Source organism: Netta rufina, assembly GCF_964035555.1.
Source record: "Netta rufina genome assembly, chromosome: W".
NCBI classification, from domain to species: Eukaryota; Metazoa; Chordata; class Aves; order Anseriformes; family Anatidae; genus Netta; species Netta rufina.
In genome coordinates, this window is record NC_140139.1 from 5251484 (window position 1) to 5268676 (window position 17193).

A 17193-nucleotide genomic window follows, 5' to 3' on the forward strand; every position below is an offset into this window, starting at 1 on the left:
AAATGGATATGCTTTTCTTCAATCTGGGAAGAACGGGATACATAAGGCCTGAAGACTGAGTTGCTTGACAACTTAAAGCGAGACATATTGTTCAAAAGGAATGGAAAAATGGAGACTGTTAAGTCATGGAACTGAAAGGATTGTTTGTTACCTTTCCTGATTGTACATGTGATAAATTAGTGGGGGGTTTGTTCATTGTCTTTGAGGAATTTGAAGAATCTGCTGAGGAGATAAGGTTGTACAATTGAATGGCCTCGATAAAGGGGGACGATTAAGCAGATACCAGGAGGGGGTGTTGGGTGAACATCCTTGAGTAAAACCAGACTCTGTAAAACTCCTTACCACAAGACATCCTTTTTGCCGCCTCACTTCCCCCACCTGAACACGAAGCAGAGGAACAACGACCCCCCTCTCAACAATAGACTGCGCAGCCTCAGCCAGTTCAACAAGTCCTGATAAGCTGGAATTCAACTGCTATAAAACAGCAACACTGAAAAGGGAAGGTGTGTGCTGTTGCGGAGCGGAGACTCCCCAGCCGCCCAGCGCTGTTTTGCTTGTGTCTGCTTACTTGATTAATAAAATAATTTCAATAGACCAGTAAATTGTGTGGTCTAATTTATAACACTTTGGTGCCGTGACTCGGATAAAGGCATCAGACTGAGGCGCATTTCAGGGGAGGCGCCCCGCCGAGTTCGGCGGCCTCTGAGAACGCAGGCCTCACTCGGGACCTTTTACCGACGAACCCTAAATTAGACACAAGCAAATAAAACCGGTAAACCTCAGGCAACCTTTGTGCACGAAGACCGAACGAAGACTCAGAGGAGGAGTGAGTAAAAAACGATAGGCCGGTGTTCCGTTCGGTTGGGGTTGGGTTTCCCAGAGTGTGACAACTGAGACGTCCAATTGCGGACGAAGCGAGAGCGGACCCCTCGGTAGTGCGGTTCCCACATCCCGCGAGGGACTGGGCCACGAAAAGGGGGAGCGTGTGTGTGTGTGTGTGAGGGCACTCTGGAAGATGGGCCAGAAAAAGAGTAAGCTTTCTGGTTCCATGGGTGGGGGAAATAGTGGTAAGGATATGTCCTCCATTCCCCCCGATAGTCCTCTGGGAATAATGATTAAAAATTGGAATGATTCCCCTTCTAGGCGGGGAAAGAGTAAAATTAAAATGATTCATTATTGTGTGGAAGTGTGGGGCAATAAACCCATTAAAGGGGACAGTGTCTTCTGGCCCCCGTTTGGCTCCTTCGAAGATTGGATATGCCAGGCCCTAAATATTTATGTAAACTCGAAGGAACCTTACAGCTCAGAGGAAAGTGAATATGCGCACCTCTGGATAAACACAGGTACGAGGACGCGCTTATATCCTCTAAAGGAAAAAGAGGGGCGCAAAAAGAGGAGAGAAGATCTGGAAACTCCGATAATACCTCCGCCCTATAGTCCTCCCCCCGAGCCCACGGCTCCCGCTCTGAATGTACATAGTGATTCAGAGTCAGACTCTGATCAGGAGCCACGGGGACCTACAACTAGGAGCCGAGCTAGAAACCGAGAACTGGCTCCTCGACAGGGATTATACCCTTTGCGAGAAATAGCAATGGGAGGTCCTCAGCCAGGAATGGGATACGTGGTAGTTCCCATTAATTCGGGAGATGCAAGAGATTTTAAAAAGGAAATGGGAAGTTTATTAGAAGACCCATTAGGGGTGGCAGAGCGAGTAGACCAATTCCTGGGACCAAATATATATACGTGGGAAGAACTACAGTCAATCCTGGGAATACTTTTTACATCAGAAGAAAGAGGTATGATCAGGAGATCGGGAATGCGGATTTGGGATCAGCAACATCAACAAGGGCCGGCTGCTGATATTAAATGGCCAATGCAGCCGCCAAATTGGAATAATCAGGACCCAGTACACCGGGGTCATATGCAAGACTTAAGAACTATTATCATTCAGGGTATAAGAGAATCCGTCCCCAGGGGGCAGAATATAAATAAGGCCTTTAATGAACAACAAAAAAAAGATGAAACTCCAACAGAGTGGTTGGAAAGACTGCGAAAAAGTCTGCAGTTATATAGTGGTCTGGATCCAGGAACCCCTGTAGGGGAGGCCTTGCTTAAAACACAATTTGTGGCAAAATCCTGGACAGATATTAGGAAGAAGTTGGAAAAGATAGAAGATTGGCAGGACAGAGGACTAGATGAGCTGTTAAGAGAAGCTCAGAAAGTGTATGTGAGAAGGGAAGATGAAAGGGAGAGAAAACAGGTACGAATTATGGTAGCTGCAGTGCAAGAGGGATTAAGAGTAAAGGAACAAAGGTGGAAATCAGGAAGAGATAGAGAAGAGAGAAATAATGATCAGAGGAAAAGAGATGTGACCTGTTTTTACTGTAACAGAAAGGGTCACCTGAGAGCGACTTGTCGACAGAGAAAGGAGGACGAGAGAATGTTTAAAAATGAATAGGGGTGTCAGGGGCTCTATCTGCTGGGGACCCGAAGAAATAACGAGCCCTTGATAAAGTTAAGAGTGGGTCCTCAGCGCGAGGAAATGGAGTTCCTCATTGATACAGGTGCCGAGAGATCTACAGTCCAGACCTTGCCGTCGGGTTGTCAGACCTCAGGGGATAAGGTACAAGTAATTGGTGCAAAGGGGGAACCTTTTGGGGTTCCTGTCATAAAAGAGGTAGTTATTGAAATGGGTCCTAAGAGAGTCATCGGACACTTACTATTGGTACCCGAAGCCGAATACAACTTATTGGGCAGAGATTTGATAATAGAATTAGGCATTAGTTTAGAAATAGTTGAGGAAAAGTTAACAATCAAATTATGCCCTCTTCGGGTAGAAGATGAGGAGAAAATAAATCCTGAAGTCTGGTACGCCCCGAACAGTGTAGGAAAATTAAACATTAAACCTTTTGAAATAACGATCAAATACCCGGAGACACCCATAAGAATTAAACAATATCCTTTGTCTGAGGAAGGTCGACGGGGACTAAAGCCCGAAATTCAAAGATTATTACAGCAAGGCTTATTGGAGCCCTGCATGTCCCCTTTTAATACTCCCATTCTGCCAGTACGGAAAAAGGACGGCAAATATCGATTAGTACATGACCTTAGAGAAATCAATAAGAGAACTGTGACCAGGTTCCCTGTAGTAGCGAACCCACATACTCTTTTAAGCCAGCTCCATCCCGAAGATAGATGGTATAGTGTGATAGATTTAAAAGATGCATTCTGGGCATGTCCCCTAGATGAAAATAGCCGGGACTATTTTGCTTTCGAGTGGGAAGACCCTGATACGCATAGGAAACAGCAATTGAGGTGGACGGTCCTGCCTCAGGGATTCACAGAATCCCCCAATTTGTTTGGACAAGCTCTGGAGAAAATTTTGCAGGACTATGACAAAGTGCCCGGAACTACAATGATACAGTATGTAGATGACTTATTGATAGCAGGAAGGGATGAGCAGGTTGTAAGACAAGCAAGTATCCAATTGTTAAATTTTCTCAGTTTACAAGGATTAAAGGTTTCAAAGCCTAAATTACAGTTTGTAGAAGAGGAAGTGAAATATTTGGGTCATTTGTTGAATAAAGGAACTAAAAAGTTAGATCCGGAAAGAGTCCGAGGGATTTTAGAATTAAAACCCCCAACCACAAAGAGACAGGTCCGGCAATTATTGGGGCTAACCGGATACTGCAGACAATGGATAGAGGATTACAGTGGAAAGGTCAAATTCTTATACAATAAACTAAATAGGGATGGGCTCCTCAAATGGACAAAAGATGATGAGGAGCAGCTGCAGAAATTGAAAGAAGAACTTATAAATCCTCCAGTCCTCAGTTTTCCCGAATTAAAGAAACCCATTTTCTTGTTTGTAAATAGCTCAGGAGGCACTGCCTATGGAGTGCTTGCACAGGAATGGGCAGGCAGCAAAAAACCTGTGGCATACTTATCGAAATTATTAGACCCCGTTAGTAGGGGATGGCCTAGCTGCTTGCAAGCAATAGTAGCAGCTGCCTTACTAGTAGAGGAGGCTCAGAAGATAACTTTTGGAGGAGAAATTAAAGTGATCTCCCCTCATAACATACGTGGGGTCCTACAGCAAAAAGCCGAAAAATGGATTACCGACGCTAGGTTGTTAAAATATGAAGGAATCTTGATTTCTTCTCCAAAACTGACTTTAGAAACAACATCAGTGCAAAATCCGGCTCAGTTCCTTTACGGAAGCTCGGAGGAACCCTTAGCCCACGATTGTCTCAGACATATAGAAGAACAGGTAAAATTGAGACCTGACTTGGAGGATGAAGAATTGGCTTTTGGAAAGCGAATATATGTGGATGGTTCCTCTCGAGTAGTGGAAGGGAAGAGGAGGTCGGGGTATGCATTGGTGGATGGAAATACTTTCAAGGTAATAGAATCTGGCCCTCTAAGTCCCAGCTGGTCGGCACAAGCTTGCGAGCTGTATGCTTTGCTACGAGCCTTAAGATTACTAGAAGGCAAGAGCGGTACAGTGTATACGGATTCAAAATATGCTTATGGGGTTGTGCACACATTTGGGAAAATATGGGAAGAGAGGGGCCTTATTAATTCCCAAGGGAAGGGATTAGTGCATCAGGGGTTAATTGTGGAAGTTTTGCAGGCTATCCGGAAACCAAAAGAAATTGCAGTAGTGCATGTGAAGGGACATCAGCGGGGTCTGACTCCCCAGATCAGGGGGAATAATGTGGCTGACCAAGAGGCAAAAAGGGTGGCTCTTATGTGTATATACGAAATAACAAAAAGAGCGGATTGCCCAAGTTGTGGCAAAGATTTAAAAGAGATGCCCTGTTATGCTTGTTGGAAAAGATGGGGGGTAGATGGGGTGGAATGTAATTGCTCAGAGGAAGAGGAGCCGCCCTATAAGAACTGCTTCAAGTGTGGACCACAGAAAACCATAATTGGTGGGCGTTTTCCTCTCTTGTGTTTTACTACTAGTGAGAAGGAGAAGCTGACACAAATGGGAGTACAGGAAAATAAAGAAGGTCGGTGGGTTATACCCGATGGGAGAGAGGTGCTACCAAAATCATTGGCTATGAGGGTGCTACGGAGGTATCACGAACAAACACATTGGGGTACTCAGGCATTAGTAGATCAATTTGCAGCCAAATATATGTGTATGGGCATATACAATATAGCCAAAGAAATTGTGAATGGATGCATAACTTGCCGGAGGGTGAATGCCAAAAATATGAGAAAGAGGGTCTTAGGCGGGCGTGAACTGGCCCACAGACCCTTTGCGAAAATTCAATTGGATTTTACCGAACTTCCCAAAGTAGGAAGATACAAATATTTGCTAGTAATTGTTGATCATCTCACAAACTTTGTAGAAGCATTCCCTACGGCAAGGGCAACGGCTAATACAGTGATAAAGACATTACTCGAGAACATTATTCCTCGCTATGGGGTCATAGAGACTATAGATTCTGATAGGGGACCGCATTTTGTGTCAAAGATTTTAAAGGAAATAATGCAAAGCCTGGGAATTAAATGGGAACATCATACTCCTTGGCATCCTCAAAGCTCAGGAAAAGTAGAACGAATGAATGGGGAAATTAAAAAGCAGCTTACAAAATTAATGTTGGAAACTAAAACTTCCTGGATAAGGTGTTTGCCACTTGCCTTAATGAATATACGTACGAAGCCCCGAGCTGACATAGGAATATCACCTTTCGAAATGCTTTATGGTATGCCCTATGATATAGGGATTCCCTCTGATCACCCACAATTACAGGATATACAGCTGAATTCGTACTTAGTGCAACTGATGAACCGACGAAAAGAGATGCAGAAGAGGGGCTTAGTGGTGCAGCGACCTCCCTTAGATATGGCAATACATAGTATAAAACCCGGAGACAAAGTGTTAATCAGAACTTGGAAGGATCATGTACTAACCCCTCATTGGGAAGGACCCTATGTTGTTTTACTCACCACAGAAACAGCTGTCCGGACCGCAGAAAAGGGGTGGACACATGCCAGCCGCATCAAAGGGCCTATCCACGACGAGAAGTGGGAAATCGCACCGGGAAACGCAGAACTGAAACTTACCCTACGGCGAACTCGATAAGTACCTTGGGTCTGGGTAAAAGGTCCCCCCCTGAAGAGCATTACTGCTGCCGAGAAGAACTAACAACCTCGTAGTTGGCTGCAATCCAACTGACGAGCGAGGCAGAGTAGTGAAATGGTGGGGAGAGATATGGGCCTGGATCAGCCCCATAGGTACTTGTGGGTTCTCATAATAGCCTCGTTCTGCATCGCGACTCAACATCATCCTCATCAGCCTTTCCAATGGAGTCTGATGAGATGGGAGGATACCACCATAGTACAGCAAATTACCACGGCTGGTGCCCCTAACTTTAAGACTGATCTTTGTAGTCTAACAATTGTGGGAAGGAGTTGTAACAATCGATCAGACTTTTATATGTGTCCAGCCTCAAACCCGGGGAGGGGCTACTGCAACTACCCTAATGATTATTACTGTCCATATTGGGGATGTGAGACCATCGCTTCAGCATGGAATCCAGGGGCAGGCAGGGACAAGCATCTTGCCGTACAGTTTGGGCCTGAGAGATGCGATATCCGAGGTCGTCTGCCGAACTACCATGTAGGAGCTGAAACCTTAGCAAATGGAAAATGTAAATATTTATGGATAAATGTTACTAACCCAAGTGATCAGGGGTGGTTCACGGGAAGGAAATGGGGAATAAGATATTACGAGAAGGGGGCTGATAGAGGGGGGCTCATATTTATAAAGAAAGAGTTACCAGAGACCCCCATGGTGATCAGACCTAATAAAACATTGCTCGAGAAAGAGCCAAGTATAGCTACACAGAGGCCTGTGGTTACACCTACTATAATGTGGTCCAGGGGTATAACTGAAACACCAATACGCATGTTACTTCCAGATGTAAAAAGGGAAAAGGTAAAAGACCCCGATAATAGCATGTGGGGAGTTATAAGTGCCAGCTTCCAAGTACTGAATCAGATAAACCCAGAAATGACTGAGAGGTGCTGGTTGTGCGTGAGTATCAAGCCCCCGTATTATGAAGCTATCGGGGATATAGGAGAGTCTGAATATTCGAATGAATCAAATCCTTCTGAATGTAGCTGGGGCCAGGAAGTAGGTATAACATTAACACAAGTGAAAGGGAAAGGAAAATGCGTGGGAACGATCCCAAAAGACAGGAAGGAATTATGTAGTGATACCCAAGAAATAAACCAGATACATCAGTGGTTAATCCCAGCTAATAATACCAGATGGGTGTGTTCATCGATCGGGGCAACACCGTGTTTATCTTTGAAATTGTTTAATGCATCTCATGATTTTTGTGTGCAAGTAGTAATTGTACCAAGGATTCTATACCACTCTGAAGAGTATATGTACACACACCATACTGTGGCAGCATACCACTTGATAAAAAGGGAACCAGTTACAGCTATTACTATAGCTACTTTGATGACTCTTGGGGCTGCAGGAGCAGGGACTGGAATTGCTTCCCTAATAAAACAAAGTCAGGAATTTACTTCCCTGCGTATTGCTGTAGATGAGGATCTGGCCCGCATAGAGCAATCAATAACGGCTTTGGAAAAATCGGTTAGGTCATTGTCTGAAGTGGTACTCCAAAACCGCAGGGGATTGGATTTAATTTTCTTACAACAAGGAGGGCTGTGTGCAGCCCTACGAGAAGAATGTTGTGTATATGCAGATCATACTGGGGTGGTAAGAGATACCATGACCAAATTGCGGGAAGGATTAGAAAAACGAAAAAGGGAAAATGATGATCGTCAAAATTGGTATGAATCCTTGTTCAATTACTCACCTTGGCTTACTACTTTGTTGTCTACTATCGCGGGACCTTTGATACTGCTTATAATTGTACTTACATTTGGACCATGTATATTCAATCGAGTGGTAGCCATAGTAAAGAGCCGATTAGAGGCAGCTCATCTCATGCTAATACGTGCAAAATATGAACCACTCGAACAAGAAATGAAAGATGCTGGTGACTTCGCGCTCAGTAAACAAATGTTACAAAGGTTCAATGAACAAAATGGAGTATAAAAAAAAAAAAGGGGGGAATTGTGATAAATTAGTGGGGGGTTTGTTCATTGTCTTTGAGGAATTTGAAGAATCTGCTAAAGAGACAAGGTTGTACAATTGAATGGCCTCGATAAAGGGGGACGATTAAGCAGATACCAGTGTGATAAACTAGTGGGGGAATTTGGAGAATCTGCTGAGGAGATAAGGTTGTACAATTGAATGGCCTCGATAAAGGGGGACGATTAAGCAGATACCAGGAGGGGGTGTTGGGTGAACATCCTTGAGTAAAACCAGACTCTGTAAAACTCCTTACCACAAGACATCCTTTTTGCCGCCTCACTTCCCCCACCTGAACACGAAGCAGAGGAACAACGACCCCCCTCTCAACAATAGACTGCGCAGCCTCAGCCAGTTCAACAAGTCCTGATAAGCTGGAATTCAACTGCTATAAAACAGCAACACTGAAAAGGGAAGGTGTGTGCTGTTGCGGAGCGGAGACTCCCCAGCCGCCCAGCGCTGTTTTGCTTGTGTCTGCTTACTTGATTAATAAAATAATTTCAATAGACCAGTAAATTGTGTGGTCTAATTTATAACAGTACATATGTATAGGCATACTCGGGTTTAGTATGTAAAGCAACGTTCTGTATATTTAGAATGTTTGATGTTCGTGTGTGCGTGTTGGTGGAGTGTAGACTCCTTGCACACCCAGCGCTGTTTACTTGCCTTTTATACCTTTTAGAAATATTTGTTTTATAAATATTACAAAATTCAGATTGAGTTGAGACCTCATTTATAACAGTAATATTTAGGCTTGCAAGCCTATTCTAGGAAGTCATTTAATCTATTCCTGCCTGAAGTGGGTTACTCACCTAAATTATTCTGACATGTTTATCTAACCTGTTCTAAGAGGTCCCCAGTGACAGAGACTCCATAGTTTTTTTCTAAGAAATCTGTTTCAGTGCTTCACTATCCTATTTCTTCATTGTCCTGTCCACCACGGACAACTGTTTTTCTCCTCAGAATAAAAGGTTGCAGTAAGGCTAATATTTCCTTGAGGGTTGTTTTCTTATCAAATCACTCCCATCACTCTAGATTTTTAAATCCAACCATATTTTCCTGTAATGTAGGAATCAAAACTGGCAACAATAATCCATATGAATTCTTATCCCTACTTCAAACCAAAGGAATCTACACCTTGAAAGCTATTATTATAATTTGTAAGAAAAAGTGAAAAAAATCCATATGGGGAAAACACAGTGTTGATTCATTTAACAACTAACTATAATCTCTAGGTCTTTTTCTGCAGAGAAATTGTGTAGGCAGTTGCTTCCCATTCTGCATTTTTTTGGTTAACTATTCTTAAGAATACACATTCCACTGTGACATTAAAAACAGCATAAATCCTAATAATCTGATACAGAGATAACACATAAGAATAAAGAACTACCATACTGTGCCAGATCAAAAAGTAACATAGTTTATCCAAACTCGTTTACTATCAACAACTTAATTGCCATCAGATTGCCAATGCTGTAGTATAATCAACGTCCACACTATTTCAACTCCTAAACATTGTTGCACATTTTTAGAAATAGATATTTATCCATGAGGTCAAGGAAACAAGACACTTATCATAGAGCCTATCCACACTAAATGTTACCAATACACAGGTATCAAAGCATATTAACACTTCCCTTTCTCTAGTAACATGCAGCCATGGTAATTAGATGACCTGTAGAAACAGTACTACAGTAAGAAATGAATGCATCTGTGTACCTTGACCACAAAAACAAACCAAAACACTCCTATAACTATATATGCAAATGATCCATATGTGCAAGGGATCTCTTTCCAGCCAGTATAATGACTATTGTGAATGCTGAGCTACAGTTTTGTATAATTGAATCATATCTACATTAAAAGCCCAACAGAACTGCAAAACAGCGTCAGGTCTCTTCATCAGTACCACTTGCATTCAGCACAACCTCTCGGCTTCTGAAAGGGAAGATATGAACAAAAACCACCCGTTTTATGTTTCATCCACAACAGAAGACCATATAAAAATCTAGGTTACCATCTAAAATATTTTGCAAATGAATCTCCTGATTATTGTTAGCAAAGATACAATCAATAACAGATCAACACATCTATAGCAAGCTTTTTGCTGAAGGAAGAGTGAAGGAATTGGCAGGAGTTGGACTTGATGATCCTTACTGGTCCCTTCCAACTCAGGATATTCTATGATCTGTGTATCTGTACAAATAAAATCCTGAAAAACATTTTCAATACAAGTTGGTTTTCCCGTGTTTGTTTTTTTTTGTTTGTTTGTTTTTTGGTTGAAAGTTGAAGTGCCTTGCCTGGATTACCATTTTACTTTTTTTTTTTTTTTTTTTTTTTTTAAAATTTAAAACATTTAGAGTTAACAGAAACAAATTTTATTTTTACAGGACAGAATAATTTTTCACCTTGAGAATGTTTTTAGTAGCACTCAAACAGTTTTGTTTACACTCTCAATGACTTCCATGCCAAATATCTTCAAATCCACAAAACCCAATACTCTAACAAAACTCTGCTGTTTTGTTCAACAGCAACAGAAGAGAGCAAGCTCCACAAATTAAGTTAGAACTTATTACACCTGCTCAACTTGATCATCTGTGAAGGTTTTGACAAGCTTAGGTGATGCACTCTATTGATGCTCAGTTCTGAGAAAAAAAAAAAAGTAGAGAGAATTCAACTTGCACTCTCATAGTTCAGCTAGTTTTAGCAAACATTTTGTCACTGAATAAAGCCAACGTCTTTTCATACACATTAAGTATAACAGCTGACTAAAAAGGAGACTATTTCGTACAGCTATTTTGCAGAACAGATCCATTCTTCAAACATTAACTTAAATATCTGATATTTTTTATGGATATAAAGGTCCTATCTTTTTTACAGGACCTTCCTAGGCCAAATTATCCTAATAAAAAAAAAAAAAAAAAAAAAAGGCTTAAAACCCAAACTGTCATCTTTTGATGTTACTGCTATATGATTCAAAAGCTTTCTGCTGACCCACAGTATGCTATGATAGCTCCTGTTTTTGATGGCATTAGTGCCCATTCACATGACAAAATGCTGTTAAAGAAAATGAATTATGAGATTTTTTCTCAATTTCTCTCAACCTTGGTTTAATATGATACACTTCAAAATCAGATTACATTAGGCCAAGAGTCCCCATAGAATTAAACATCCAACTTCCACTGAAAACAACATAAAGCAGGCCTCTAAAACTGTGACTGCTTTGAAAACAGAGTTATAACCTTTATCTAGATGACAATAAAAAAAACAGTGAAGTTGCTGACTCTTCCCAAACCAAACTCTCTTTTGAGCACAGTGCTGGAGACATTAAAGCAAAGGTTTATATCTAGAGGTCAGAACTTCACAGTTCCCACAGTTTCTCAAATCGCCGTTCTATTATAATGTCATTTGAAAAAATAAAATCTCGTTCAGAACTGTTGTTTTAAGTCATAAAATCATAGAATCATACCCTTGATGACTTAAACTTTCAACTATATATTTTAATAGGAATAGCAGTTCACTGATTTATGGATTTAAATGATAGTCTTCTTTCAAATTTTACGCAGAGAATACAACTCTAACCAGATCTCCACTTGTAAATGAACAGAATCCCAACACACTCCATATACATTTATACACAATTTAGTAAGTAAGTTTATTTATAATTCAGTGTAGTACAGAAAGTAGAATTTTCAGGTATATAATTAAAGAATATACTACAAACTGACAATATCTACTACTACTGAAAACTATATTTCTCACTGAAGAAAGATTCCATTAAACGGTTGAAGTTCAATAAAAACAGAGAAAAAATTGAAAAACACTTCCTATGCTTATATGAACGCAACTTGATTTTACTAAGTTTTCCAAATGGACATTACCCTGAAATTTTCAGATAAACATAGAATTCTCTGCAAGAACTGGCAAGTTTCTAAAATTAATATTGCATAGTTGCTATAACCAAACTGTTGGCTTAATAATTAAGGAATATAAAACAAGCTATGTTATTCAGTTTTGGAGTTGCAGCATTCATAAAATGCATAATTTGATATATTGCAGCCTGCATACATGTTGGTGGATGGTAACTCTGAATCAATTACAACAAAATCTTCAACTCTGCAACTGCTGATACGTTCATATTAAAAGATACAGGGTAAAAAGAATAAAAGAAAAGTAAAATTGCTTTTAACGTAACCTATTCCAACACCTCAGCACTCAATTCAAGTCACTCACTAAGAAGATTCATACATAGAAATGTATGAGTAGCCTGTAACATGACTGCTTTCTCTGTGTCTGAGTTTTACTAAACAGGTATGCTCTTTGCCAAGTTAAGAACTGGATGAATGGTTGGGTCCAGAGAGTGGTGGTGAATGGAGTGAAATCTAGCTGGCAACTGGTCACCAGTGGTCAGTGTTGTGGCCCATCCTCTTTAACATCTTTACTGACGTTTTGGACAAGGGAATTGAGTGCAGCCTCAGTAAAATTGCAGACAACACCAAGTTGGGGGGAAGTATCAATCCACCAGAGGGTAGGAAGGCCCTCCTCCAGAGGGACCTGGACAGGTTGGATCAATGGGCAGAAGCCAATGGGATGAGGTTCAACATGGCTAAGTGCAGGGTCCTGCACTTTGGCCACAACTACTCCATGCAATGCTACAGGCTTGGGGCAGAGTGGCTAGAAAGCAGAGGAAAAGAATCTGGGGATATTGGTCAATGTTCGCCTGAACATGAGCCAGCAGCATGCCCAGGCGGCCAAGAAGGCCAACGGCACCTTGGCTTGCATCAACAATAGCATAGCCAGCAGGACCAGGGAGGTGATCGTCCCCAGTACTCTGCTCTGGTGAGGCTGCACCTCGAGTACTGTGTTCAGCTTTAGGAACTGTGTCCCTCACTACAAGGACACTGAGGCCCTGAAGCATGTCCAGAGAAGGGCTACAAAGCTGGTAAAAGGTCTGGAACACAAGTCCTATGAGGAGCGGCTGAGGGAACTGGGGTTGTTTAGTTTGGGGAAGAGGAGGCTCAGGGGAGACCTTATTGCTTTCTACAACTACCTGAAAGGAAGTTGTGGGGAGAGGGGAGTCAGCCTCTTCTCGCAGATAACCAGCGATAGGGGTAGAGGGAATGGCCTCAAGTTGCTCCAGGGGAGGTTTAAGTTGGAAATTAGGAGACATTCTTTTCCCTCAGAAAGCGTAGTCAGGCATTGGAACAGATTGCCTAGGGAGGTGGTGGAGTCACCATCCTTGGGGGTGTTTAAGGAAAGGTTGGACATTGTACTTAGGGACATGGTTTAGTGGGTGATATTGGTGGTAGATGGATGGTTGGACCAGATGATCTCGGAGGTCTTTTCCGACCTTAATGACTCTATGATTCTAAAAAGACACTTAAGTCAAACCTACTACACAAGGAATCGCACAGACTGTATTGTCATGAATACATAAAGAAAGATAAATAGAGCTAACTGAGCTAAAGTCTCCTATGTATTTCAAATCAGCAGGCTTATAGGTATTCATCCTTACCTATCATGAATACAAGTCTTTATACAGAACAGTGTATGGGCCTCTAAGTTCAGTATCTTACCAAATCAAGTAAGCAAATATTTGGTCCTTATCCTAATACTGAACCAAGCCGTACCACAGAAAATAAAGACAGATGGGTGACACAATCAACTCACCTCCTGCAGTGGCTTTGTACTTGACTTGTGTGTTCATTTCCATTCTAACCTATGCCTGTTCTAGAGGCACAGCAATAACAAATTATGTTGCTGAAGTCTTCAAACAGATGAAAAAATTCATCAACTTTGAGCAGTTGCAAACCTGACTTACAATCAGTGAAGCAACATAAAATACATTTTTGTAGCCCTAAATTTAGCCTCAATAACCTAAAATATTTACTTTAAAATCTTACGGTTTTGTTCTGGCAGTATCCTGAAATGACTGTAAACAAAAACAAGCTAAGTCACTAAGCCATAATATTAGCTATGGGAATATACAGCAAAATAAAAGTCATTCAGTTGTGTGGAAAAAAAAAGTCCTGAACTCACCTGCAAATAGGGCAGACATTGCTGGCTTGCCTATACCAACAAAACAATTCACTTGCTGATCCCAGATGCATTTGAACAAATACTCAATTTGTTTCTTATTTGAGGCTAACATATTTTCTGGGCTAGCTCTAGAAATATCGCATCTATTGTTGATGCTTATTATTAACACATTATTTTGACATTTTAAGAAAAATAGCCAATATTAGTCACACTACAGAGACTGTAAGTCCTGCAATCTTTTGTACTATCTGTAACTTGGTCTGGGAAATGCAAATGGGGGGCCCACAGGGACAAGAGCAGTCTTACTTCTCAGTAATGGAAATTCAACTGCAAGTCTAACCTGTTAATATTACCTCAAATGGATACCAATAAAGTGTTTAAAGTTTAAGATATCTTCATCATCCATAATTGTTTTAAAGCAATACATTATATTAATCATTAATTTTTATGACTGGTTTCAGTAAAGAATTACAGTTTTGTTAGCTTAACTATTTCAGTTTTAAGATAACTGTCTACTAGACAAACCTGAAATTACCATTGGGATTCACATTTGAAATAGTCTTATTAAGGTTAGATACATTACAAAATTTACATCGTAAGTGAATTTGTTTATAACTCCTGCAATACTCAGTCTTATTGCGATCAAACCGCTTTTCAGGACAAATGTGATCCTCAAGTTATATCCAGCATATGGGGTTCTTCTTTGTTTGTTTGTTTTTAAGTAACTACAAAGAATTTTATAACAGCTACATTGATGCTATTCACAAGTCTATGAAGAACAGAGAAGTGAAAAAGGGCCCATTTCAGATTGAGATTGCTGGGAAAACACTGGACAAAATCAAAAGCAGACAACAATTTCATCTTTGGTGGAAAAGCCTAGAAATTAAGCTTACAGAGTAGCAGATACCATGCAATACTGCAGCTGCTAAACTCGTCTTCACTGGTCGTAATCTCACCTATCTGGCAGGTGGAGAGCAGACCAATGAAACTTATGCCTGGAACACTTATAAGCCAAATATTGGTATAAAAATATTTGAATCTTGAACTGCCCCAAGAATAAAAACTTGAAAGAAATACCAGCATTTACTGCACTTTTTCTGTTTTGTAGCCCCCTAAACAAATTAAGTCTTGGTCAATATTCACATGGAAAGCCTCTCCAAAGAAAACATAAGCGTTGCAGGAAATAGCATCAATGATTCAGTAGGTGCCACTGTTTCTCTTGAGCCAAAGGCATAACTGGACACTAACTTCCATAAAAACGCAGAACAAAAACCCTAACAATTCAGTTATCAGACCCTAAAAACCAAACAGAGAAGAAGCTGTGCTATTTGTAGTCGAAGTTATATACGGCCTGAATACATGGCTTTTCTAAAACTGAGATGTTTGCCATAGCCTACTCGCTGTTTCTAGTCAGTTTTAGATTTAAAAAAATGTGTTGTCACTATATGCAATCATATACATGACAGTAGTATGTTTTCTACAGTTGCACTAGTTAGCTAACAAACCTCCTACTGTCAAACTGAGTCAGCTCAGCAGGGCAACTCAGAATTTAGAGACGAAGCTACGTCCACTTCCCAAGGCCAGCTCTCAGCATTGCAACAGAAAGAAGAGGAGTCGCGGTGGAAACAAAGCAGCAGGTTTCTTCACCACTCCCACTAGCTTCAGTTAGCAGCACACTCCACAAGGCCAGGCCAGCCCCGGTACTCACCCAATAGAGCCGATAAAAACAGTTCGGATAAGCTGGAGCTGCTTTGTCATTGCGAAAGGCCCTCTCCACCCTACAATGCGAGAAGTGGAAACCGCAGGCGAAGGCTCTTACCCCGGGCAGGGCAGGACTGTACCCCGCCGCCCCTCTCTTCCGCCGCCCCTGCCCGCCCCTCTCTTCCGCCGCCCCTAAGCCTCTCACCTGCTGGACGTTGCTGGTCTCGGGCACAGCAAACTCCTTCTTCTCCTTGGGGGTCTTCACTGTCACTTTGATGATCCGCGGCTCAGCAGCAGTGGAACCCTGAGCAGAGGACTCAGGAGGAGTATGGGCTCCCACAGGGCTCTCCGCGCTCTCCGACATGACGGGTGGGGCCTAACTCGCTCAACCACGAACTTCCAAACGAGTCCTACGCGCCACAGCCTCACTCCCAAAGCGGCGACCAGAAACAACTCAGCTCAGTCGTGGCGCGCAGTGATGACGCTCCAAATCAGGGAAGTTACTAGAAAGGGGAGTTGTCTCCCCAGGCGTAGACTTACCCTCCGCGCGCTTGCGCGCCAAAGGTGGTAGTTTGAAGATTTATTAAATCTTAAAAAGACATTTCTAAGTAGTTCCTTAAGTTTGCTTGGAAGATTAAATTTATTTTCGGATATAGATAAATTATTTCAGTACATTGAAATTCTAAGTAGATATATTAAAAATATTATTAATGTGTTGATGTCATACATATAATTATATTATTGCTTGCATATACTATAATGCACAATGATTTTGTATGAAATAACAAAGTCATGTCGTGTCCTGTATGGCTTTCATTTAAAAAAAAAAAAAAAAGAGGGAGAAAAACTATATACAGCTTCAGAACCTATATAAAGACAGATCATAAACTGCCTTTTGCTTCTCATACTGCCCTGCCGGTGAGGAGGCTGGGGGTGTACAAGGAGCTGGGAAGGGACAGAACCAGGACAGCTGACTCAAGCTGGCCAAAGGGATGTTTCATACCATATGACATCATGCTCAACCATAAAACTGAGAGAAGTTGGCTGGGGTGGCTGCCACTGATAGGGGTCTGGCTGGGTTTCAATTGGCTGGTGGTGAGCAATTGCATTGTGCATCATTTAGTGTTTTTTTGTTTGTTTGTTTTTTCTTCCCTCACTTTCTTTCTTGTTAAACTGTCTTTATCTCACCCCACAAGTTCTCACACTTTTACTGTTGCGAAGCACGGACGAAAGCACGACAGACACCAGCAGAGTCAGATCATGCTTCACCATTTTATTGCCCGAATAGCCCAACTTTTATAGTGAATTTTACAGGGGTGGACAGT

The 17193-nt window shown here is 41.5% G+C and overlaps 1 protein-coding gene across 2 annotated transcripts in view; it reads right to left on the reverse strand.

Annotated features, from left to right (window-relative positions):
- LOC311220831 (ubiquilin-1-like) overlaps positions 1-16329 on the reverse strand; it is a 38482-nt gene extending 22153 nt beyond the window's left edge. For both annotated transcript variants that reach the window (XM_084304475.1, XM_084304474.1), the window contains exon 1: positions 16074-16329. In XM_084304475.1, the coding sequence (XP_084160601.1) occupies positions 16074-16232 (159 nt within the window). In that variant the 5' untranslated portion in view covers positions 16233-16329. The remainder of the gene's footprint in view (positions 1-16073) is intronic.
- Positions 16330-17193: the final 864 nt, after the last annotated feature.